Source organism: Hypanus sabinus, chromosome 1 (genome assembly GCF_030144855.1).
Source record: "Hypanus sabinus isolate sHypSab1 chromosome 1, sHypSab1.hap1, whole genome shotgun sequence".
Taxonomy (NCBI): domain Eukaryota; kingdom Metazoa; phylum Chordata; class Chondrichthyes; order Myliobatiformes; family Dasyatidae; genus Hypanus; species Hypanus sabinus.
In genome coordinates, this window is record NC_082706.1 from 108,263,838 (window position 1) to 108,290,641 (window position 26,804).

The 26,804-nt window shown below is 40.7% G+C and overlaps 1 protein-coding gene across 2 annotated transcripts in view; it reads right to left on the reverse strand.

Annotated features, from left to right (window-relative positions):
• Nucleotides 1-26,804, reverse strand: part of nbeal2 (neurobeachin-like 2) — a 221,302-nt gene that overhangs the window by 133,014 nt on the left and 61,484 nt on the right. For both annotated transcript variants that reach the window (XM_059973955.1, XM_059973948.1), the window contains exons 2-3: nucleotides 8,100-8,194; nucleotides 5,590-5,751 (exon numbers count right to left, since the gene is read on the reverse strand). In XM_059973955.1, coding sequence (XP_059829938.1) covers nucleotides 5,590-5,751; nucleotides 8,100-8,194 — 257 coding nt within the window. The remainder of the gene's footprint in view (nucleotides 1-5,589; nucleotides 5,752-8,099; nucleotides 8,195-26,804) is intronic.

Consider the following 26,804-nt stretch of genomic DNA (forward strand, 5'->3'; position numbering starts at 1 on the left):
TGTTAATAATTTTGGTTACTTAGGTTTCCTTTCCGCAAAAACTTTTAGACCATCCACCTGTATTACTTTATACCAGCAAAGGTGTAACATTCAGAAGAGATTTAACAGTTATAGTACAGCTGTTGTAAAATATATAATTCAATGGAACCATTGTCAGACTCAAAATAGCAAAGTAGATTATGTCTTGAAGCTATTGAAATTGTGTTGAATTATCCCGTTATTTTTGTTCTAAAGGGTGTAGAAACTCAGTGCACTTTGGAGTTCTGAGAGATTCCACTGAGACTGTCTCCAGGAGAATGCGTGTCTGAATAAAGCCCTTTATATCCACCAGATGCAGAGTCTCCAATGACTCAGTTCCAAATTCCACAATGCCACCTTTGCACCACTTCAAGAAATCCATGCCATTTTTTGTCAAATGCTGATTGATAATTGGCTCATCAATGTGCACAAAAATGGATTGAAATCAGATATTGGCATTGTCCAACAACGGGAGTTTCCACCTGAAATATTGTGATGGATTTCTGCATTCTATAGAATTATTTGCAGATAAAATGCCATAGTTCCCATCATTTTTTTTAAATTTGAGAGTTATGTTATTCAGTAAGTCGGGCGGAAGACATGACAATTGATGGGAGCTGTGGATAGTGTGAAGGGTAGCTTTAGGCTGAAGGGTGATATCAGTGTCTTGCGGAAATAGGAAGAGTAAATGGACTTTAATCCTGATTAATGTTTAACATTAGGAGCATTAATGATGTTATGAATGATAAGGTCAAAAGAGTATTGAGTAACTGAGGGATTTTGTGCACAAGTCCAGTCTTTCCAGCATTTCCTGTTTCAGATTCCAAAATTTACAATGATGTAAGATTTCCAAATAAAAGACATGGGATTTGGTAGGTGAGTTTGCAATTGCAAATTGCCCTGGCATGCAGCTGAATGGTGGAATTTATTGGGCTGGAGTGGGGGGCGGTGGCGAGTTGATGGTAGTGTAGACTCAGCAGGTCATAAAAGGTCTAAGTTTGTGCTGTACAACAGCCATTTTCAGGGCTACAGTATAATGATGTCTTAGGGCTACAGTATTAGGTCATTTTGCTCTACACTATTGGCCATCTACATACATGGACACCACTGCGTCAATCCTTTATCAATATTTGGCCAACACACAGATTCCTTGGTGATGATTTTTATGTTGTTGATTCTAGTGTCTGGCAGGTAGTGAGTCAATCATTTACTCAAGTGTACATGGAATGACCACTCCATGTTCCTATATAAAACACCCTTAATTAGTTGATAATTCAAGCCTACCAATTCAGAATTTCTACAAAACCTCAATTGGACATTTGTCACTAGTTTATCCTTCAAATGACATTCATAAACTTTCCTGAAATGCATTTTTCTGAATTGCAAGCTGATTAGCTTTTACTGAAAAACACTGTCAAGTGTGAAAACTTACTAATAGAAACAGAAAACCTACAGCATGTGGCAAAACATCAGCCTGTAAAACCTCCTGTAAAATCAACTTCTGATCTTGTTCCCCTTCTTGTCTGTTATCACCAACCACCCACCGATGTAGTCCATCTAGGAGGAGCTCAAGACAGCAAGTCATTGCAGCTTGCCATTGACTTTCAAACTTGTCAAGAGTCTGTTGTTGTTTCACCCTAAGGGTAAATGATTGATCTGCATGTCATATTTATCCTTTTCCATAACAGAACAGTCTGTTACTAGATAAATATGCATCTTTTCTAGGAATCATAACTAAGCTTAGAGGCCTGTTGGCTCACACTACTGCTTGCAATAGAGATGTTATTGAAGATAAAGTTTGTGTTATCAGTGGTTGTAGGACTGTACAGATTTACTTTCCGTTAACTTGTAAGACATGTGTTTCCCTGTGATGTTACCATGAAGGAATCTTGATGAGAAACATTAAAATTTCCTCTCTCCCAGTTAATGCAACTTGATTTGCCAAAGCCTCTAGCATTACAGTTTGGATTTTCACACCTGCATTTTTGACTCCTACTCTATAGGATATGCACCTAAGACTACACTCTTGTTATCTATCTATCTATCTATCTATCTATTTATTTATTTATTTATTTAGCGATATAGCGCAAAACAGGCCCTTCCAGCCCAACAATCTACCTTGCACAGCAACTCAGCTATTTAAAAACTAGCCTAATAACAGGACAATTTACAATGACCAATTAGCCTATTAACTGAACTGAGTGAGGAAACTGGAGCACCTGGAGGAAACCCACGCAGTCACAGGGAGGAGAATGTATAAACAATGCTGGAACTGAAATCCGAATTCTATTGCCCTAAACTGTAATAGCATCATGCTAACTGCTACAATATTGTGGCATCCCTCTTGCCAGTGTTGTGCTTACGAGCTACTGCTATTTATTCTTCCTTTGAAATAAATGACATAAACTTCTTAAAGAATAGTTGGGTTACAAATGATAGCTGGTACACCTTGTTTCTAGACTGAAATTGTCTTTTGATTCAGGTTATGTTACATTTGCAACAGCCAAAGAATGGAATTCCCTGGAAACCTTGACTTCAGGGAAGTTATAATTCAGCATTCCATATCAGACGATAGGATTTTAGTGCCTAACTGCTTTATCTGGATCCTTTCATCTCAGAGCTCACATAAAATTGTTTCTAGCTGCACAATCCAAGAAGTCCTTACAGTTACAGTACTTTGATACGACTTTGTGTGTGATGGTTTCTCTCAGCTTTTAATTGCATGTGCCAGATTTATAGCTCTTTGCTAGCTCAAATTGCTGTGGGTTGAAATCTGCTTTCAACTGCTGAATTACCTCTGCAAGTGAGATATCTGCCACTTCCTGCAGAACTGCTAGGTTAGCAAGTGTGCGACACACTTCAGAGTCTACTTCATTAAGTTATGTTGCTTTTCTTCCTTTTCATCAAGCTCCCATTTAATGGCTACACATTTCAAGCACCATCTCAAGTATATTATTGGCTTTGAAATCACAGGTCTTGAGTTCAGTGGCATAGTGCTAAATGAATTGATCTAATCCAGGAGACCTCAGCAAAATGAATAAAAGTTTACGATGGGGAGATCAATCCTTCAGGGTCAGTTTTCTAATGCAGAGTCCACGAAGTAAGATCACTTCTCTTAGAGACTTGATATGGACTTTTAAAAAATAACATCCAATCTCACCACCAACTGTAACAAAACCCAAGACATATTTTGTGTACTTACAATACCCATTACAGGATGCAGGATCTTCAAATAAGATTGCTTACTTCATTGAATTCTTACAAGGAAGCTTGAGATGAAAAACATTTTCCTTTTAGTTCTCTTAAAACCTTTTTGAGCATAACTTCAATCATACTTGTGGGTTGTTCTTAATGAAAATGATGATAACCCAACCAAACCAATGGGAAATTGTGATCTGATCAAATGCTTATTTTTAATTTGCAGTGATCTTCACATTGAACTCCATTAAAAAACAATCTTCGGTAATTAAGCAACCAATGCCACCCTGAAGCAGAACCTGACAGCATTGAGCGCCAGGAGACGAGTGTCAGCTTGACATCCAAGTCGGAACTAATCAATATTGTCTCTTGACAGACAAAGCACCTGAAATCCACCGACCCACTTATGTTAAACCAACCTCCCCAATATTTGACATTTACACACTTGGGGCAAATATTCTATCCACCCCATCTTACCTCTCATAATTTTATATATGCTGTTTGGTCGCTTCTCAGCCTCTGATGCTCCAGAGAAAACCATCTAAGTTTATTCTACCACTCCATATAATTAACATTATCCAATCCAGACACCATCCTGATAAACCTCTCGTGTCCCTTCACACTTGACATCCTTCCAGTAATACAGAAACCAGAACTGGGCGCTTCTAATGTGGCTGAAACAAAGTTTGTACACAGCTGTAACCTGACTTGCTAAGTTTCATACTCAGTTTCCTTATCCATGAAGGCAGGCATGCCATATGCCTTTTTTTTAAAAAAACTACTTGGGTTGCAACTTCCAGGGAGCTATGAGCCTGCATTTCATCAACGTACAGATCATTTATATAGATTAAGAACAGAGGCACCTCTCAGCCCTCATGGTTCCCTGGTGAAGTTCTTTCCAGCTTCCTTCAGAGGCCTTATCTGATTTTAGCTCTCTGAACTTTACATATGGTTCCCTTTGTTTCTGACTAAACTCACAGCAGCTCTTGTTATCCAACGTTCCTGAACCTTCCCATTGTCAGCACGAGGACTGCAGTAGTAATCCTTACCACCTCCGCTTAGGAACTAGGAAAATAGGCAGTAAATTTCAAGCAGTGACTCTGAAACCAGACTATAGATAAAACTGCAGATTAATTCCAGAGCTCTGCATCCAAGCTCAGAGTTCATTTTATTATTCAGTGAATCTCAGTAATGGTAAACATGTGTGACTGTTGAGCTAGTCTCAGTGCCTACCAAATCTAGTACAGTTTCTCTGTCCCACAGCAGCAATTTCATAGTACTGTCCCAGCCTTATATATTCTGTAGTGGATTCTGGTTAATTGGTCCATCAGTTAATCGGGCATCTGCGTATTTGGGACAATGCTTAAAGGGAAAAGAACCATGAAAATAGCTGGGATTCCCCTTTATTTGTTACACTATGCCACTTAATTGGGAAAGGATACTGCTGTTGAACAGCTTTTAAACAGGCATCAGTTGCGTGCAATTACATGGCCATTAGACACTGCACTGTGCTTGGAGTGATAAGTTTTAAAATAGCATCAGTTGAGTGTGTTTGTTTTCAAAAAGCAGTGCCTTCTGTCACTGACAGTTGGTGAGAAGTAAGCACTGAGAGAATTCAGAATTGTTTTGCTCATTGAAGTTTCAAGCATTCAGACTTTGGGATGTTAGAAATGGCTGGGAGTGAAAATAAAACAGTTTCACTACTTCAAATTAGAAGCTATGGAGAATGAAGGCATCAGCAATCATCCTGAATGCTACAACGAAGATTTGGAGGATGCAATTGTCGACAATGTTATATGAAGGCAGATACTAGCTGTCTGCGATGATTTTGCTCATTTACAGTCAAAAGAACATGACACAGTTGAATTCCTCTCTTCATAAATATTAAGAACTGATAACACAGTTTTATAGGACTGAAATAGCATTGATAGTGTTTGAATTTGTTTTGTATTTCATTTTAAAACATTATTTGTTACTTAGTTGGTCTTTTTTTATACCTTTTTAACTATTTTCATGAAACTTCAGCTAATTGGGGTATCCATTTAATTGGGCCAAAATGTACTGCTCCTGATGAGCCCCAATTAGCCGGCATCCACTGTATTTACTAACAAACACCAAAAGAACAATTTAATCAGTTTTTTTATCTCATCTGTATATGTAGGTCCATTCCTCTATTTAAGGGCAGTTTGAGGAGATACTTGGCTCAACTTTCACCTCATTTCAATTCATGGAGAAGGTTTTGATGCAGATTTTCATCTTTTCTTTTGCTTGGCTGCCAAAATATTTCACAGCTCAATCCTTGGCTGAAAAACAAATTAACCAAAATCCAAAACAGCAAAGGATAATTTAGAAAATGATGATAATAGCATGCACCTGCAGATTATAATGAGGAACTTTATCAGGAGGAGTGCTTGTCCAAGGCCTGCCTCAGCCTCCTCAGTCGATAATCTCTGTACACATTGACTCAATTGATGGCTCAGAACTTGCAGCACATTGCCTGGCAACAGTGGAATCTCTGCAGTCATCTCTTCAGGCCTAAAAGTGACAAGAAAATACAGAGGATTGAAACCATAGCAACAAAACATAAATCAGATCAGGCCTTGAGCAAGAAACGTGCTGCCCTCCTCTTCTATGAAGCAAAACGTGATATCATTTACTGTGTTTCTTTTAAATCAGTTCAGAGGTTCCACAACTGCTTAGTTTTTAAAAAAGTAAACATACTACACAGCTACTCTTGCAATCATAAATACAAAATTAAGAGCAAGCTCCAACTAAGTGTTTTTTCAAAATACTGGAATACACAAGCCTCAAATCTCTTCTAACCTGTTTTAATTGATTAAGCTGTGTCACTTGTCACTTATTCTCCCAAATTAGTTCTTAGCGCTCTCTAAAAATTTAAGACAATTTAACAAGGCACCCAAGTGCAGTATTGAGGAAGAACTGCATCATGGGGGTGAAATATTTTCTGCATGATGTCAAACCAAACCTCCATCAACTGTCTCAGTTGGATTCAAAAATTTCCCATCTTATTTTGAAATGGAATGGTGAAGTTATACCTGCTACCCCACCCATTTTTATCATTAATAAATATGTCTGATTGGATCTTGCTGTGTGCAATCTGGTCACCATTTTTATTACAACTGTGAGTACACTGCAAAGGAGTTCATTGGCTTTTCATTGGGAATGGCCTGAGGTAATAAAAGGTGGAGTGTGAATTTAAAAGTCACTTTAATTGACTTGTTGAGATAAGTTGTGAATGAAGTGAGGGTCAGAAACTTCCAAAAAAAGAACATCAGGAAAACCAGAAGAAAATGTCCAATACTTTAGAAGGGATATTAATGCAAGCATGCTCCCTTGGTTTTAGTGCCCTTTACATACTTTCTCACAACTTTAGATGAGGACTGGACAAACAAAATGCAGCAAATGCAAGAACAAAATAAGATATGGAATTTCAATTTATAGCACTGATGTATAATACCGGGACAAGAAGAATTATGAGCATCATTCAAAATTGATCAGCTTGTTCCTTGTCATTTTTAGTTAGAACGACTGTATGAGAGACCTGGAATTCTATGACAATGGAGCTGAGGCAGGACTTAGTTCCCATACACACTCACTCCGTAGCAATCCTTGTCCATCCAGGTCCTCAGGGCTCACTAATATCTGGCTTTTGGCCCAGAGATTCCACAGTATTGGTAGGCATGGTTCTACTTAACTTTGAGGTACAGTACACATAGGCACCAGTTTACCCTTATAACATTAGGATGCAGTAGTGGCAAATGACGATCTGTCACTGTGCAACTCTGGACTACATGAAAGATATACAGGACATCTAGACAGTCATTTAGGTAGGCAAGTTATAAAAGAATATGGAGCCTAGAGTGCCAGAATGGCCAAAAATGCTGGCATGGCCATGACATGATGGGTCAAAGGGACTGTTTATGTGCTGTTCGATTCTATGATTACAGGTGATACACCATATAACACTTCAGTAATTTTATTGCAAGTGGCATTAACTATAATTTCAAGGCGTTCTTTTAAAGATCTGTTACAGGCTCATGGTTTCTTATCATTTGAGGAATGATCATCCTTTCCCCATCCATCTCCAACTTTAATTTTATTAGTGGCAGAAACCTATCCACACACAAAATGCTGGTGGAACGCTGCAGGTCAGGCAGCATCTATGGAAATCAATTAAGAGTTGATGTTTTGGGCTGAGACTCCTCATCAGGACTGGAGAGAAAGGTGGGGTGGGGAGATGCCAGAACTTGAGCTTCAGGAATTGCTAGATAAATTAAAGTGACTACTGTCAGTGTATAGGGAAGAAAAACATCTAGCTTCCTGACTTTTGATCTCCTTAACTTCCATCAAGAGGAAGATGTGAACAGCAAACTTTTTCAAATAAACAAAATATAAAGTATTATTCTTTTTTCTGAAAGCTTTGGAATGGTGCCTTAGAAGTTTACATTTGCTTCAGGTAAAGTCCTAGTGACTTGATTTTGATTGGAGCAGTGAGCAGGCAGCGAGAACAATGACAACATAACTACACACAGATCATTTTAGTTATGTGTGGTACAGATGCAATGTATTTTTCATAAGGGTCTCTAGGAAGTAGATTGGATTGTAAAGCTAGTCCACCCTATAGAAAGATATTGAGCTTCCAAGCTGGAAAATACTTGCAATCAATCCTGTTATTCATTAATTGTAAATGTGGGTTACTTATACTGTGGCACTGAAGATAATACCATTTTGATCAAATCTAAAACTAAATAGTCCTTTTGTATTTGGGTTGCTGACTCTGTTCTGGGGAAAGAGGCTGCTGCGTTGAAAGTGTGGCTGCATTCATGAGATGGGGAGAAGTGCAATGCACGTGGTGAATTTACCTTCGCTGAAGTGGCTCAAAGGAGCTGATGTCAATAATTCGCTCAAATGATGTGACAAAAGCTTCAAGCCATTGCTGAAGATAGTGAGGATCCTTCTGTAAATAAAGAAGAAGAATTATTAATTCCAGCAAATCCTCAGGGCTTTGAATCTCACTCAGAATTTTGAGCGGAGCTCATACAGAAAGCAGGTCACTAACAAGCTTTCTTCCCGAGGAAAACTCTTAACTTCAGTCTATTTTGTTGCTGTCAAGATTTTGTTTGCAGTGGAACTTGATCACTTGACATCATCTTGCTTGCCCAATGGCCTTTGTGTTGCAGGCCTTTTTCATGTAGTCGGGAGTCTCATTTTAAATTTGCCATTCTGCTCAATCGAAACTATTTAGCTGGCTTGGGTACATGTGAATGAATAATCACAATGTTCTTGAATTTCTGGGCCAAGGAACTGTCTGGATTCACAAAGAGCAATGGCGGCATCCAGATGCAGTGACACTTCACTTGAACTCTTTTTGTTGTCCTCAAGAGCAGAACACACAATGCTACCCCACAACAAAAAGGAAAGTGCTACAGCTATTTGTTAGACCATTATCGAATTTCAAAGTCATCCATACCATTCCCTTCTGGATATTTTTGTTAACAATAATTGGCCATACTCACCTGCAATAGCTGGAGATATTTTTACAACCTCATCTGTAACATTTTCCTGACAAATACGCTGTGGTGAATTCTAGCCATTTACATGATTTCCAAATATCACTTCAGCTAAATTATAGAGCCTATTTTGCTTTAACCATAATCTCTTATTTCTGAATTTCTGGGCCAATTTTATCAGTATTCAATAATTTTTGTAGTTAAGGAAACCAATTTAATATGTTTAAAAAGGGAATAAATTATATCCTGTAATGATTTAGCACTGGACATAGATATTTTTGATTTAAATCTAGGATAGCAATTGTCATAGAGCATTGCTGGCAGCCATCTTGCCAAAGTTGGATGCAGCTGAGAAGAGAAACAAATATCTATTCACCATTTATACTTAAATTTACTTTTTATATTGGCTCTGGCTTCTGACCAGGGGGTTGTCACCACCTCCAGAATCAGATTCAGGTTTACTGTCACCAGCATATGTTGTGAAATACATTAACTTAGCGGATGCAGTACAGTGCAATACATGATAAATATAGAAAAAAATGAATGAATTACAGTAAGGAAACTTATATTATATAGTTACATTAAAAATAATACTGCAAAAACAAATGATAAAAAAGCGAGGTAGCGTACATGGGTTTAATGTCCATTTAGAAATTGGATGGCAGTGGGGAAGAAGTTATTCCTGAATCATTGAGCGTGGGCCTTTAGGCTTCTGTACCTCCTTCCTGACAGTAACAATGAGAAGAGGGCATGTCCTGGGTAATGGGGGTCCATGATAATGGATGCTGCCTTTCTGAGGCACCACTCCTTGAAGATGTCTTTGATACTATGGAGGCCAGTACCCAAGATGGAGCTGACTAACTTTACAACTTTCTGTAGCTTCTTTTGATCCTGTGCAGTAAGTCCACAGCCCCCCCCCCCCATACCATACAGTGATGCAGAATGTTCTCTACAGTATATCTGTAGAAGTTGGAGCGACATGAAGATATCTCCATATTCTGCTGAGATACCTGCACTCCTCTTAATCTGGCCACTTAAATTACTCTTCAGAATTGGTGAATAGGCCTTTTGTGGAGAAGTCTCCACATTTTCCCTGAAGCCTCATCATGATTCTTGCTTTGCTCTGAACTCCTTATAAACTGACTCTTGATCAATTTCTTAGTCATCTGCTCACACTGATCCACATGAATGATCACATTTGTGGGTTGATTTGGTCAATAGTAAAGGCAATAGAAGTAAACGTTCCATGTTTTTAAATGAAGAAATTGAACCAGTTAGATGTGAGTACATATCTTGACTCATATGCATTCTATGGTACAAAACCTCTTTAACCTCATTCCACTGTTCGAAGCATACTCACGCCCACTCTTCTACTCACATTTTTCATTTTGACTGCATTTTCTTGTCCTTGTATCCACTAACTGCTACCACCATCCCCTCCCCTTGTTCTAGTGCACTTGGTAATTAATCAACTTCTACATTCTTATAAAATTAACTTCAAAACATCAATTAACTTGCTACTTAATGCACTTACCCTCACTGACTGCATTGTGCCCACTGTGGAAGCAAGCACAAAAACCAAGATACCCTGCTCAGTTAACCGTCACTGAACCGTTTCTGTTATAAATACATCTACCCCAACAAGAGATGTAGAGTTCGAAACATCCCTGGACTGAGTATGATGCTATTCTAGCAGATGCTGGATCTCTGAAATAAAAATAGAAAATGCAAGAAGCCCTCAGTAGGTCAGATCGCAACCGTGGAAAGAGAAACACATCATGTTTCAGGTCTATGAGCCTTCATCAGAACTGGGTAAGAGAGAAAAAGAAATTTGTTTTCAGTGGCAGAGAATTTGGGGGAGGGACAATTAGAGCAACAAGAATACTTCTGATAGGCTGTGACCAAGTGAGTTAATAGGAGCAGTCAGGTTGAGTTGCATACTACTGCTTTGTGTAATATGTTGTTAATAGCAAAGCTGTGGGATATGTCCTGCAAGCCAGGATATATTCATAGAAATAGAAAAACAGCTCAAATAAAGATAAGTGGAAATGGCCAGTTCTGATCCAGATGGAAAGAAAGAGCATTAACTAATGTCAGAGACTTGATAAGTCTAGAAGCTATACAGCAGAGGGCACAGGCTCCACCTTCTCCCACAGCAGGGGGTCATGGGGCTCCTGCCCTCTCCTGTGGTCTTGGGCAATTATTCAACACCTCAATTGCCATGTTGCTCTGTGGAGAATTCTGAGACATGGACATCCTGAGTTTTCAGCTGCTCTTCTTTCCGATATGATCAACGGGCAGATCTTTGGAAAATCTCCGCTTTGCCCCATTCTCCTCCCCATTTCTTATTTTGCACCTCATGTGCACCTTCCGTCTGGTAAAGTCCTGAACCACTCCTTCAAACACAATCAATGTGAATGCTATGCTTGTGGTACTGGGAAGCCCCGGCTGTGAATGACACACACGAGAGACAGAGTTGAGCTACAGCTGTTTAGATGTCAGTCACCTACTCAGAGCGTTCTCTCCCATTACGTTCAGTACATAATGCACAGTGAGGCTTGACAGCAACATGCAAGGTTCAAGATATACATATTCCTTCTCCCTTATTTTAACTGTTTCTCCCCCTTCCCATACATAGACCAGCTGATGAATATTCAATGGTGTAATCATCAAATTCAACGAACAATTAAAACAACATTTATTTTCTAAACTAGGAAAGAGTGTGTCTATTCCCAGACACTCTGGGGAATTATTCTGCTCCATGTGCTAAGGGATAGTCACTAAACTAGAGATTCAATCTGTCTGGAGGCTGCCTGTCCCTGTGAGGGTACCAACGACTTGAGGAGGATGCCAAAGTCATTTCATCTTTTGGTGGTGTATGCATAGGTCTTGGCTTGGTACTGCACTGCTATAGGGGGCACTCCCCCACCCCCAGAAAACATAGGTCATGTGAGAGAACTGGCTGTGTCATTTGATCTTAATGGAGGTTCTGCAGTCGATGTTTCAGAACCCTGTCCCATTTCTACAACTGGATCAGGGTTGGGCAGTTTGTGTTGGTTTTCAGTCGCCTCAGAAGTGGGCAACAGCTCATCAATATGCCTGCTCCAAATGTTGTGCTAACCAGTTTCTACGGTGTAAGACACAGGACCAGTTTATGCCACCACCTTTCCGGGTGTCCACTTTGTTCCAGAGATGCACTTCAGGGCAAGCACTCGCTCTCTTGCTATGGGACTTCTGTATTGCGCTTTGGCACACCTTTGTGATTGGATTTTATGTTCATTTAGCAAAATCTGTTTTGTGTTTGGGGGTCCAAGCAGGTGAGGATGGATGCAAATCTGTCTGTTTATCAGCGCAGTGACTGGAGCAATTTTGCCGGTGGCGTCAGGTATGTTGTGGTACGTCAGCAAGAAAGTGTAACAATGCTGTTTAAGAGATCCACCCCGCTAAAATCTTGAGAGATTGTTTCGTTGTTTGTACAAGTCGTTCAGCAAGGCCTTTAGTGGCTGGATAAAATGGTGCTGTCTTGATGTGCTGAATACCGTTAGCTTCTATAAATGCCTTGAACTCTTCAGACTGTATTTGTGCACCATTGTCAGTTACAAGCTGTTGAGGAAGTACAAAATAGCTAAAGATGGAACATTGTTCCTCAACACTTTTTCTCAGATGTAAATCTCTTCATGATGGCAAACTCAGGTCATTTCCTGTATGCGTCCACTAAGTCCACAGACACGTGGCCTTCTACAGGTGCTGCAAGATCTATGTAAATCCTCTGCCACGCTTTTTCAGGCCATTCCCATGGATGCAAAGGAACAAATCAAGGAATATTTCTCACTTGCTGACAAGGTGGGCATGCTTTGGCCTTCCCTTCGATGGCTACATCTAGTCCTGGCTACCAAAAGTAGCTGCACAGTGTCTAGCATGTAGCTCGACAAGCACTTGCTTCCTAATGGTGGAGGAATGACAACACGGTAGCCCCATAGCAAACAGCCTGATTGGACTGTGAGCTCCTTCCATCGAGCCTGATAAGGTGTGAATTCTACAGTTGGCTCTCCTATGTATTCACGGATTACCATGTACCCCATTTTAGATGGAACAGGGTCAATATGTGTGTGTTTCCAGACTTGCACTGCAATGATCAGAACTGTAGGTATTTCCTTCAAGTAAAAGCTCTCTTTTGGGGATGGCTCTGGAGCAGAAACAGCTAAGGGAAGCCTGGATAGTCCACATCATTCAAATGGTGCTCAGACCTCCATGCTTTATATCGTACCTATGTAACAGAGCCCAATGTTGCATTTGACTAGTAGCCAGGGTAATGATCTGTCTGTAGCGTAGATCATCAACCGAAGAGGAATTGATGGAATTTCGTAACTCCGAAGACAATTGCGAGTGCTCCCACTCAATATGGGCATGGTGGCTTTCTGCCTTGCTTAATGTCCTTGATGTGAAAGTGACTGGATGCTCTTCACCTGACGGTATAACGTGTGAGATAACTGCCGTGACACTGGGTGATGCATCGCAGGCCAACTGTATGCTCAATGACAGGAAGAAGTGTGTGGGTGCTTCAGATTCTGACAAAGCCGTTTCAGCCTTTTTAAAAGCCTCTTCACAGAGATCCGTCCACTGCCAGCACATTGATTTATTTAAGATTTCATTAAGTGGTTTCATGAACAATTTTGTGTAGAATGTTAGTAGTCCTCAGAAAGATTTTAATCGACTTGCATTCTGTGGTGATGGATCCTCCATGATTGACTTCACCTTTGATGGTGCCTTGTAAAGTCATACATTGTCAATGGAGTGTACTGAAGATGGACCAAATGAAGGTTGGAAGTACTCATACTTGTCCATCTGGACCCTTAGCCCATATTCCTTGAGTCTTTGCAGTGTGGCACCCAGGTTTTGTAGGTGCTCATGCTCATTTTCCCAGTAATGAGTAAGACATCCAAATATCATTGCACCCCTATCAACCTGCTCCGGATCTGGCCCATTGCTCACTGGAGAAGTGCAGGAGTCGAGGTGACACCAAACTAAAGCCTTCACTACCTGAATATTCCTTTGTGAGTTACTATGGTCAACATTTCCTGTGACTCTGATTCCACATGCTTCTGCAAGTATGCTTGACACAAGTCAATCTTGCTAAAAGTCCGGCTAATCCTGCAAAAAGTTCATTAATAAGGGGGAAGAGGGTATTGTTCAACCGCAAGAACTGGGTTAATGGTCACATTCAAGTATCCACAAAGCCTTAAAGATCCAACCCTTTTGAGGACAGGGTTGCTTACACACATTGGTCCCGAGTAAGTTATTGGAACCACTCTTTCAAAATGAGCCTCTTCCTTTGGTTTGAGGGTGTATGGAACTGGTCTTTCTTGCAGGCATTTGGGTGTTGTGTCAGATTTAGTAGCCAGATTCATTCAGTTTTCTTTCATTCTGCCCAGATCTCCGTTGAATACTTCTGTGCGTTTCTGCAAAACCTCTTGTAGACCAGTGCTCGCAATAATTAAGTGTAATTTGTACGAGTTGACTTTGAGCTGCTTCAACCATGAGCAGTGTAGAACAGCTGGATAACAGCGGAAATTTTTTTCTCTGTTTGTTCATCTTTACTGCAACATGTACTATTCCCCTTACTGGAATAAACTCACCAGTGTAACTCTTTAAAGTCAACCTTGCCCATTCGGGGCTGAGATGCTACAATTTCTCCTTGTAAACTAACTGTGACACCAACGATCCTGCAGCGCCCATTTCCAACTGCATCCTCACCAGAGCCCCATTTAGTCGCAGGGTCACCCAACAGCTGTTTTTGTGTTCTGAAACAGATAAAACATGCAAAGCTTCTTCAACCTCAGAGTGATGGTCACTCAGTCCATCTTCAGTACACTCCATCTTGTTCACGTTTTTTTTAGTTTTCCAAAAGTCATTTTTTTTATTACGTCTTTTCACTTTCACAAGTGTGTTCAATATGTCCCTTTTTTGCCAATCTAAATCAGTATACCAGCATTCTTTACTTGAATGCCCTGTTTTGTCATAATGGCAACACTGATTGCCAATAGGTGTCTTATTCTTAAAGTCAGTAGAAACTTTATGAACTTGGGAAGACTTAATAGCTGTGCTTCTTTAGTTGTCATCCCTATTGCCTCCTGTAATGTTAGTCTGTCTTCTGTAAGCAAACATTTCTAAATTGCCTCACTACACAGACCACATGCGAGTCTACCATGTAATGTGCTATTCAGTGACTTCCCAAGATCAGTGTTCAGACAATTGCTTCAACACCGCCACAAATTGTGAAATAGACTTGCCTTCCTCTTGATTCCTTTTGTGAAATCTAAACTTGTCAGGAATAATCAAACGTTTAGATGAATAGTGGTCTTTTAAGACTTAAACTATGTCCTCTTAAGGCTTATCGCCAGGATTAGCAGGTTGCACTAGACTGCATAATAAATCAAACCTTTTTGCACCCAACAGAAGGACAGAAAAATTGGAAGCTGAATATCACCTGCAGTTTGATTTGCCAGTGCAAACTATTCAAATCTTTCAGTATATGAATTTCATTGTTTTATCATTTTGTCATACAGCCCCATATTTCAAAACATTGTTGCCATTTTCAAACAGAATCATGCGTCAGAAAAGTTACTGATTTATCCGTCTTCTCTCCCTCTCATTTATTTTATTTAACCTTCACTTTCTCATTCTCTCCCCTCAGATCCTTCACTTGCCACACTTCTTGTGGCTGTTTTCTTTTCATTCACCCGTTACACAGTGCTGTACCGCCAGCACTGCAAATAGACTTTTCTTGCCGACTGGAACAAAACAATAACTATCACATGAGGTTTTGTCATCTCATTGCCCGTTTTTAGGTCTGTGGTTTTGGGAAGGCTGCTGGCCGTGAACAGCACACACACGAGAGACACAGAGGTGAGGAACAAACAGGTAGATGCTGATTTTGAAGTCATCCACCCAGACCGCCTTATCACATTATGTTCAGCACCTAACACACAGGGATGCTCGACAGCAACATGCAAGGGTCAAAATATACATGAATGCATGACAATAAGAGTCAGAAGTACAACAGCTCTGATCTTCTGTCAGTGCTTGGATCTATAGGCCTTAGCTATATCTTCCTTTGAATGAAGGTCCTCAAAGGGTCACAGGAGATATTTCCTACGAGGTTCTCCCAAAGACTCACTCAACACCTGGTGAAACTGCCACTCCACTTTCATTCCTAGTGGTTCTGATGAAGAAGTGCAAATTTTGGCAAAGCTCCACCACAAACAGACCTGTATTTTCAGCACACAAAGGTGTAGAATTTCACATCACAAGGGAGAAGGATCCCAAATCTGCTGGGCTCATGTTATTCAGTGAGAGAAAAACACTAATTTCGTATTTATTTTCTAAATTCTTGGCCTTATTCAGCAACCTTGTGCAATACATTCTAGGTTGTATACCTTTCTGCAGTGTGGGGGAGGTCTAAAGGTTCAGTGGCTTAGAACTTAATGAGTTAGTGTGGACTGATAAGGATAAAAGCTTGAAGTAAACAAAAATGTTGGGTAATGGATGTAAAGAGTAGCAGAGTAGAAGTAATTATATAGCTCTACTAAAGAGGCAGGACATGCATGACAGAACAAATTGCATTTGTTGTGTGATCCATGATTGAATAATATTCAAAACACAAGTTTAAAAATAACCTATACTCAGTGATTACTTTATTAGGTACCTCCTGTACCTTATAAAGCAGCTACTGAGTATATGTTTGTGGTCATCTACTGCAGTAGCCCATCCACTTCAAGATTTTACATGTTGTACATTCAGAGATGATCTTCTGTTGTAAGGTGTGGTTACTTGAGTTACTGTCAACTTCCTGTCTGCTTTAACCATTCTGGCCATTCTCCTCTGATCTTTCTCATTAACAAGGTGCTTTCACCCACAGAACTGTCGCTCACTGGATGTTTCTTTGTTTTATGCATCATTCTCTACAACCTCTAGAGACTGTTGTGTGTGAAAATCCCAGATCATCAGCAGATTTTGAGGTACTCAAATCACCCCGTCTGGCACCAACAATCATAGTCACTTAAATCACATTTCTTTCCCATTCTGATGTTTGGTCTGAACAACAACTGGACTTCTTAACTGGATATTTGCATTATAAGCAGCTGTACAGGTGTACCTAATAACATGGCCACAGTGTGTTGTTTCAATCCAACTTTTCTACTTTGACCTAGATATCTGTGCAAGCTATTTTTATTTGGCCTACATCCCTCTAGGTATTTTCTATTGACGTACATGTCTAAATGCCTTTTAACCACTGTAATTGTATCTGTCTCTTCAGCTTCCTCTGTAGCACGTTTCATTTACCCAACACCCTGAGTGAAAAGTTGCTGCTCAGGTCCTTTTTAAATCTTAAATCCATGCCTTAAGTCTTTGTCCTTTAGTTTCGACTCTCCTAACCAGGGAAAAGATTGGGAACATCCACTTTACCAACCTTTTATAACAGGGGTTCTCAACCCAAGGTCCACAGTCCCCTTGCATAGTGGTCCATGGCTTAAAAATGGTTGAGAACCCTCACTCTGTAGGGCCATTTTTCAGCCTCCTATGCTCCAGGATAAAAAGTCCCTGCCTTTCCTTGTAACTCAAGTCTCTAGCTCTAGTAACATCTTCATGAATTTTTTTTTCACCTTTTCCAGGATATCCTTCCCATTTCTGGGCAATGAGAACTGTACACAATACCCCAAGAGCGGTCTCACCAATGACTTACACAGTTACAACACATTGTCCCAATGAAGGCAAGTGTGACAGATACCTTCTTTATCAGCTTTTTAACTGTGTTGTTCCTTTCAAGGAATTATGCATCTGTGTCCCTTCGTCTCTCTGTTCCATAATGCTATGCTGGGCTGTACTATTTACTCAGAATTTGATGTCCTGGTTTAACTTACCAAAGTGCATACCTTGCAATTGTCTGAGTTAAATTCTATCTGCTATTCCTTGGCCCACTTTTGCAGTTATTGAGATCCTGTTGCAGTCTTAGATAATCTTCTTCATTGTCCACTAGGCCCCTAAATTTGGCAATATCAAACCTACTAATTAAATTTACAAGATTGTCATACAAATTGTTAAGACAGAAGACAACACTGGACCCTGCACTGATTCCTGTGGCACATCACTGGTCACAGATCTCCTATCTAATTAACAATTTTCCTCTTCCACTCCTACCCTCAATCTCCTTTCGCCAAGCCAGTTTGCTAGCTCGCCCTTGATTGCACATGATCTAATCTTCCAGAGTGGCCAAACAATGTTGGACCTTGTCAAAGGTCTGGCTAAACTCCTGCTGCTGCAATTTTGAGATAAATGCCTATTGTTTGACAGGATAGTGACCTAAAAGATTAATCTTATTTCTCTCATTAGATGCTGCCTGTTTTGCTGAGTATTTTGAGAAGTTAGTGTTTTTAAATCAAAATGAAAAATGGTAGAAATTTATTGCTGATGCCACCTTGCTCTGAGGTAGATTTCTGCCTCTTTCATTTCCTCATCTCTAGTTCACTGCTGTTCACTGTATTCTCCCTCACTCTGCCTTCCTGCCCTCCATTGGACTCATTCTCCCTTGCTTCAATCTTGTACATCCATCTCTCCCCAAATCCTACCATCAGATCAGTACACAGAGATGATGATTGCATTTTATATGCCCTACAAGTGGCCCAAGCTCTAGTGATAATATTTGCTTTAAAGGGTACAAATCCCAATGGTGGGGCATAAGTTATTATTGATGAATGGTTTATCAAAAGTGCAATTGCATCAAACAGAATGCAAACATGCTGTTCAATACATTGAGTTGGTGCTCATTTCGAACACTCATTTATACAAATTCCACTTTACTCTCCTCACATTCCCATTAACAGCCCTCAGTTTCTTTCCACTTGGGGGGGGGGGTGGTGTTGCATGTCTTTGGGAGGCAGGAGGAAATAAGAGCTCTCAGAGGAAAGCCACACAGTGCAAATTCCAGAGAGGAGCAGAGGTTAGTATTGAATCCAGGTAGATGGAGGAGCAAAGCAGAAGCTCCAGCTGCTGTGCCACAGTGCTGACCCCAGGACGCGAGGTCAAACACCTCGCCTCGCAGTGCAAGTCGAATAGCCGCAGAGTGGGAAGTGTGGCCGGTGACACTGGGGCAGGTGATATCACTGACAGCATTCTCCCAGACTGGAATTGGCCATGCTCCCAGTCAACTCTCAATTCCCTGAATGATTTCTGTTAGTCTGTTACTTAGGCCACATCCACAGACTAGCTGCAATCCAGATGCAATCAGAAACTAATGTCAGTGTATGGAAATAATATCAGCTCCCTTTAGAGTTGAGGCTGTGTGTTTCCAGAGTGAGAGTCAAGCCCAGAAACACGGAACACGAACATGAACACATACAAGCTTTTAGTTCACATTAACCATGCAGGCACTTTGACACGATTACTTAATTTGTCCCACTTCCTCCTTGCAACATGACACCACATTTTTTTCTTTTGCAAGTGTATTTCCAATTCTCTTCTGAATCTGATTTCACCACCTTTCCAAACAGTGAACTCCAGATCTTAATAACATGCTGTATTTTTTTTTAAAAACAGCTTTTCTCCTTTTGCCCATTAGAAAAGTTATTCTAAACTTTTAATCTCTCTTCATCGAACTACCTGCTGGTAGAGGTAACTCTTTTTTTTCCCCACTTTAGTCTTAACAAAACTGCTCATAATCTGTTCATCTTTAGGACGGAAAATTTCAGTGTTTCTCAACTCTCCACAAAGTTTCATTCTGGCAAACCTCCTCCAGTACTCAAGCTGATGACTAACCAGCGAACTATAAAGATTTAGAATTGAAAAGCAATGAATTCACACTATATCAGAGACACAGGAGATTCTGCAGATGCTGGAAATCTTGTGGAACACACACAAAATGCTGGAGGAACTCAGAAGGTCAGGCAGCATCTACGGATGGAAATAAACAGTCAACATTTTAGGCCAAGACCTTTCATCAGGAGATCCTGTGAAGAGTCTCAGTGTGAAACATCAACTGTTAACTTTCCTCCATATATGCTACCTGACCTACTCGGTCCTCCAGCATAGTGAGTGCGTTGCTGAAGTCATACTCATCACTGCTTACAAAGTGAAGGATTCCATTTACGTTTCAACCAGCAATATCAAAAAGGTGTTACCTGACTCCTGCCCTCACTGGAATTTAAGGACACTTAAAAATACGAGTATAAACATTGAACAATACAGGCACCATGTAGCTAGATGCACAATGCACTACTAATGTTCATGTGTCTAGGATAACTTGGGGATTAATTCCCTCGTCCTCCTTGGTCCTGTGATTAAGGAGGTCAATGAAAGCACATTCACCATGATACCGATTGGGATCAGCTAACTTAGCGTAATCTGACTTCTGAAAGCCAAGCCTTTCTTCACTTGAACTAAGGGTTGAACTTTAACCTTACCAATTAGACAATCATACATTAAAAAGAACTCATCCCTTTGAGAACACCATTCCATGTGTCTGTAAGAGCTGTCTCTGCAGAATTCTCAAGAGTTCCTTCATTGAATGAGCCCAACTCTCCATTTTGCACCCCTTCTTTAAGAATGGGCCACTTTGATTAGTCTTCCTTATCAATAACTTGCATCCAGACTGACCTAATAACCTTTTGATCAAGACATTTAAAATCTGAGACAGATTTTAATTAATTAAAATTATTAAGTCAAAAAAGTCAATGTATTTTAAATACACTTATTATTAAGAGATGAAGTCATTATAAGGAATTAAATAATCCAGGTCAGGAACATCATTTTGATTTATCAGATTGTGTGAGGTATGCTGATCATGTTTGAAGGGACAGATCCACAGTACACGGAACCTTTCACTCAACATAACCATTGTTCTACCCTGGGTGATGTAGAGTGGAGGATCATAAACGTAAGAGATTCTTCAGATGGTAGAAATCCACAGTGGCACACATAGATTGCTGGAGAAACTTCGCAGTTCAGGCAGAATTTATGGAGAGGATTACACAGTTGACAATTTGGGCCGAGATCTGATGAAAGGTCCTGACAAATAGTCTCAACTCACAACATTGACTATTTATTCCTCTCCATAGATGCTGCCTGACCTGCTGAGTTCCTCCAGCATTTTGTGTGTGTTTCTGTTGACCCCAGATGGCCAGTGATGTAGTAGTATCTGCAATGGACTCTGAGCGAGTGGTCCCAGAATCTCCTGCATGTTGCATATTCCAAGTTGCAACATGTGGCACGGTACTGTGAATGCACTAACCAATGCAAAAGTGTTAACAAGCTCGCTCTTGAACTGCCTACTGAGGAAGACATGACCTGGGCCAAATACATGGTACCATGAGAAACTAACTCAAAAAAGTAGACAGAATAAACTTGTCTCAGGATGTGACATATTTTTGTAACACACTGCATTGCTGTGCACCCAGCCTTGGTTTGACACATACCCTCATGCCCAAACTGGATGACACATTAGGTTGTTTCAAAAAGCAATTGCAAATCAACCACAGTGATATGAAACCTGGTATTTGTAGGCCAAATGAAGCAACGTCAGCAAAATTGTTTCTTAACTTATAAAAGTCAGTATTGTTTTTATAACCTGACAGCTTTGTTTTTGCTTTGCTTAGAGATACAGCACAGTAATGGGCCTTTAGAACATAAAACCTTACAGCACATTACAGGCTCTTCGGCCCACAGTGTTGTGCTGACCATGTAACCTCCTTGAGAGACTGCCTAGAAATCACCTAGCAGATAGCCCTCTGTTTTTCTAAGCTCCATGTACCTATCTAAGAGGCTCTTAAAAGACCCTATCGTATCTGCTTCTACCACTGCCAACTGCCAATGTGCATTCCACACATCCACCATTGTGTGTGGAAAAAGTTATCCCTGACCCCTTGATACCTATTTCCAAGCACCTTAAAAGTACGCCCACTCGTGTTAGTTATTTTAGCCCTGGGAAAAAGCCTCTGGCTATCCACATGATCAATGCCCCCATCATCTCATACACCCCTATCAAGTCACCTCTCATCCTCCATCGCTCCAAGGAGAAAAAGCCAAGTTCACTCAACCTACTCTCATAAGGTTTGCCCTCCAATCCAGGCAACATCCTTGTAAATCTCCTCTGCACTCTCTCTATAGTATCCACATCCCTCCTGCAGTGAAGTGGCCAGAACCGAATACAGTACAGTACTCCAAGTGGTGTCTGACCAAGGTCTTATATAGCTGTAACATTACCTCATGGCTTTTGAACTCAATCCAGGGTTGAGGAATGCCAACACACCTTATGCCTTCTTAGCCACACTGTCAACCTTGACAAGATCTCAAGACTCCAAGATCTTGCTGATCCTCCACTCTGCCAAGAGTCTTACATTTATATTATATTCTGTCTTCAAATTGGACCTACCGAAATGAACCAATTCACACTTATCTGGGTTGAAGTCCATCTGCCTCTTCTCAGCCCAGTTCTGCACCCTATTGATGTTCCACTGTAACCTCTGACAACCTTCCACACTATCCACAACACCTCCAACCTTTGTGCCATCAGCAAGCTTACTAACCCACCCTTCTAATTCTTAATCCAGGTAATTTACAAACAAAAAAATTACGAAGAGGAGGGGTGCCAGAACAGATCCCTGCGGAACACCACTGGTCACCAACCTCCATGCAGAGTACGAACCATATACAACCACCCTTTGCCTTCTGTGGGCAAGCCAAGTCTGGATCCACAAAGCAAGGTCTCCTTGGATCCTATGCCCCCTTACTTTCTGAAGAAGCCTTGCTGGGAAACCTTATCAAATACCTTACTGAAATCCATATACACTACATCCACTGCTCTACCTTCATCAATGTGTTTTGTTACATCTTCAAAGAATTCAATCCGACTCGTAAGGCACAACCTGCCCTTGACAAAGCTATGCTGACTATCATGAATGAGATTACATCTCTCCAAATGCTCAGAAATGCTGCCTCTCGGGATCTTCTCCAACAACTTGCCCACCACTGAAGTCAGACTCACTAGTCTCTAATTTCCTGGGTTACCTCTACTCCCTTTCTTGAACAAGGGAACAACATTTGCAAACTTCCAAACCTCTGGTACTTCTCTTATCCCTATTGATGACACAAAGATCATCACCAGAGGCTCAGCAATCTCCTCTCTCACTTCCCACAGTAGCCTGGGGTATATCTCATCCAGTTCCGGTGACTTATCTAACTTCATGCTTTTCAAAAGCTCTAGCACATCCTCTTTCTTAATGTCTATATGCTCAAGCATTTCAGTCTATTGTAAGTCATTCTCACAATTGCCAATGTCCTTTTCCCTGGTGAATACTGAAGCAAAGTATTCATTAAGTACCTCTGCTATCTCCTCCGACTCCAAGCACACGTTACCACTATCGCATCTGATTGGTCCTATTCTCACACGGCTCATCCTCTTGCTCTTCACATACCTGTAGAATGCCTTGGGGATTTCCTTAATCTTGCTCACCAAGGCCTTCTCGTACCCTTTCTAGCTCTTCTAATTCCTTTCTTAAACTCCTTCCTAGCAACCTTGTAATTTTTTAGAGCTCTAACAGTTTCTAGTTTCTTGAACCTTTCTTAAGCGTTTTTCTTCTTAACTAGATTTTCTACGTACTTTTTACACCATGGTTCTTTAACCCTACCATCCTTTCCCTGAAAACATCTGCTCTCAATTTATGCTCCCAAGTTCCTGCCTATTAGCATCCTATTACCCCCTCCCCAATTAAATGTTTTCCCAAATTGTCTGCTTCTATCCCTCCCCAGCACTATGGTGAAGGAGATACAATTGTGGTCACTACCTCCAAAATGCCCTCCCACTGAGAGATCTGACACCTGACCAGGTTCATTTCCCAATACCAGATCAAATACAGCCTCTCCTCTGGTAGGTTTATCTACACATTGTGTCAGGAAACCTTCTTGACCACACTTAACAAACTCCACCCCATCTAAACCCCTTGTGCTAAGGAGATGCCAGTCGATATTAGGAAAGTTAAAATCTTCCTGGCCAAATCTTTCTGGCCCAGCGAACCCACACCAGCCAATTACATCCATGTGACCAATTAACTTACTAACCTGTACATCTTTGGAATATGTGAGGAAATTGGAGCATCTGGAAGAAACCCAGGTGGTCATAGGGAAAACATCCAAACTCCTTACAGTGATAGAATTGAACAAGGTAACTGTTACGCTCCTATGCCAACCTTTTATTGATAATAAACTTTTTTTTAAAAAAATCAATTCAGATGATCAATGTTTGATGAAATTCAGACAAGAATAACCTACATTATTAGTTCAGATCTCTAAATACTACGTGGCCAAATTCCATTAATAAATGAGTGATTCAAAGTAAACCATTTGGTTATAAATTCACTAGTTGAAGGAACCTGTTTTATTTATAGTTTTGCTTCTGCCCACATCCTGAAAATTTTTTATTACTTTCAGAATATATTCACAGCAACAACATATTTTGGAGGTTTAGATTTCAGAATATTTTACTCTTCTCCTCCCTTACATCTTCATTATCTTGAATTCAAGAATCTCTTTGCCTATCTCAATCTCATGGCACTGTATAACTCACTACCATCCTCTAGGCAAGACATTAAACCTGAACCTGTCTGATACGTGAATTTTTTTTTATATAGCATTACTCAAGGCAAAGACAACCTGCCCATAAGGTAAACAAAGACAAAATTACAGAAGTATTTCCTGGGGCAGTATGATCCCAGAATGTCTTCACAGAAAAGAAAAAAGGGCACTTGATAATGTTAGTCCTCATTACAAGTTCTTGTATTCAACAGCATAAAATAATATTTTGTGCATTTGGATTTTCTAAGTAAAACTTATAATGCAGCTTGAGGCATTATGTCCCTCTGCACTCTCAGAGCAACCACAGCTTTTCATATCACAGATCCTTTGGTCAAGTTTTCACAGAGAAAAACAAAAGAAAAATAAATAGCCCGACATCTAAGTATCTGTCAATAGTTCTAAAGTTCTGTGCAATAAAAGGAATTGAACTTCTATTGCCATGTTTACATATTGGACATCACTAGGATGGTTATTTGGATTGTTCACTTACAAAGTTTTTATTTCAGAGCGAACAGTCAGCTTTCAAGAGCTTTTCCATTATCATCACTGCTAATTTTAGAATCAAACATTAATATCTGAGGAGACAGTAGAGATTTATGCTCTTCCCAATTTGTTAAACCTTGATGTTTCACTGCACAGTGGACCTACGCCCAGGTTTAAGAAACAAGATGAGGTTATTTATAATGATTCAATCTTTTCATTAAGCTAGAGTGCCTCAGGGGTTTACATAGTGAACAAACTCCCCAAGTCCTGCATTGAAGTGTCAGATGAGATCATGTACTCAAGTCTTGAAATGAACCTTGAATTCACATACTTCTAACTCAAGAATTGAGAGAATTACAACAAAGCCAAGAAATACATCTAACAACTGGAGACATACTTTAGTTATGTCTCATGTTTGATTCCCTCGGTGACTTAACTCTATACTTCTCCACCTATACTGAGTCATGAGGCACGTTAGATATTATGCTGATTTATCACATCATCTGGCTGAAGGTCCACACCTTAGTGTTAACTGCTGATTAATATGTTGGCAATATACAGCAAAAGCAACAGCAAAATCCCAAACACTGGCAAACTGAACGACCAGTTCACCTGGAGACTCAAGAGACGACAGTTGCTGGAATTTGGAGCAAGAAACAAACTCCTGGAAGCAAATCGTCATCATTTTGGGTCAAGATCCTGCATCGGGACTGAGTGTAGAGCAGTATGAAGAGGTGAGATGGGGTGGAAAGAAAGTGCCTGGCAGGTGATAGGTGGAACCAGGTGAGGAGGGAGATGATGCACGAATGGAACAAAGTGAAGAGGGGGGAGGGGAGGGATGGGGTCAGGAAGCAGCAGGGTGGGTGACAGGTAGAAACTGATAGTGAGGATAAAAGTGGGCAGATAGAGCCATGTGGGGCAGCTCCCACAGAATCCCACAGCCAGTCACCACCTTCATCTCACCACCACTTTCTCTGTCACTCCCAGGTTCACTTGTCCCTTCCCAATTACGCCTCCACCTCCCTAGAAACTTTCCCCTGCACCCTGAGGCAATGCAATCCCTGAACCTACATCTCCTCCCTCAACACCATCTCAAACCCAAACAGCTCCTCCAGCTCAGGCATAAGTTCATGTGCATCACGTTGTCTACCGCATTCAGCGCTGTTGATATGGACCCTTATATGTTGGCAAGACCAAGCATAGACTGGATGACCATTTCATGGAAAACTTGCTTCCTGCCCACGATGGCCATCCTGACCTCCCAGTTGCATACTATGTCAACTCCTCCTTCCACTCCTACATTAACCTGTCCATCCTTGGCCTTCTCCACTGCCATGGTGAGGCAAACACAAACTAGAAGAATACTCCATATCGTCCATGCTACCTAATCCCATGAACACTTAATTTTCCAACTTCTGGTAACCCACAGCTCCTGTGCTCTTTTCTCTTTCTTTCTGGTCTCTCCTTGCCCCAAATCACCATTTTCATCCCCCCCTCCCATATGGTTTCATCTGCCCATCATTGCTTCCATGTATCATATTTTATTCATTATCAAATTCCATAATCTGCAGTATCTTGTTTCCACTTACCACCTTCCAGCTTCTTGTCCCCACCTCTACCCTTCCCTCCCCCAACGAGCTCCATCCACCTCAGCACAGGTGCCCCTCGGGTGTCCTAAGCCCCCACTTTACTCCCTGTATACCCATGACTGTGTCGCCACCCACAGCTCCAATCTACTAATTAAATTTGCTGACGACACTACATTGATTGGCCTAATCTCAAATGATAACGAGGTAGCCTACACAGAAGAAGTCATCAGCCTGACACAGTGGTGTCAAGAAAACAACCTCTCCCTCAATGTCACAAAAACAAAGGAGCTGGTTGTGGACTACAGGAGGAATGGAGACAGGTTAACCCCTATTGACATCAATGGATCTGGGATTGAGAGGGTGA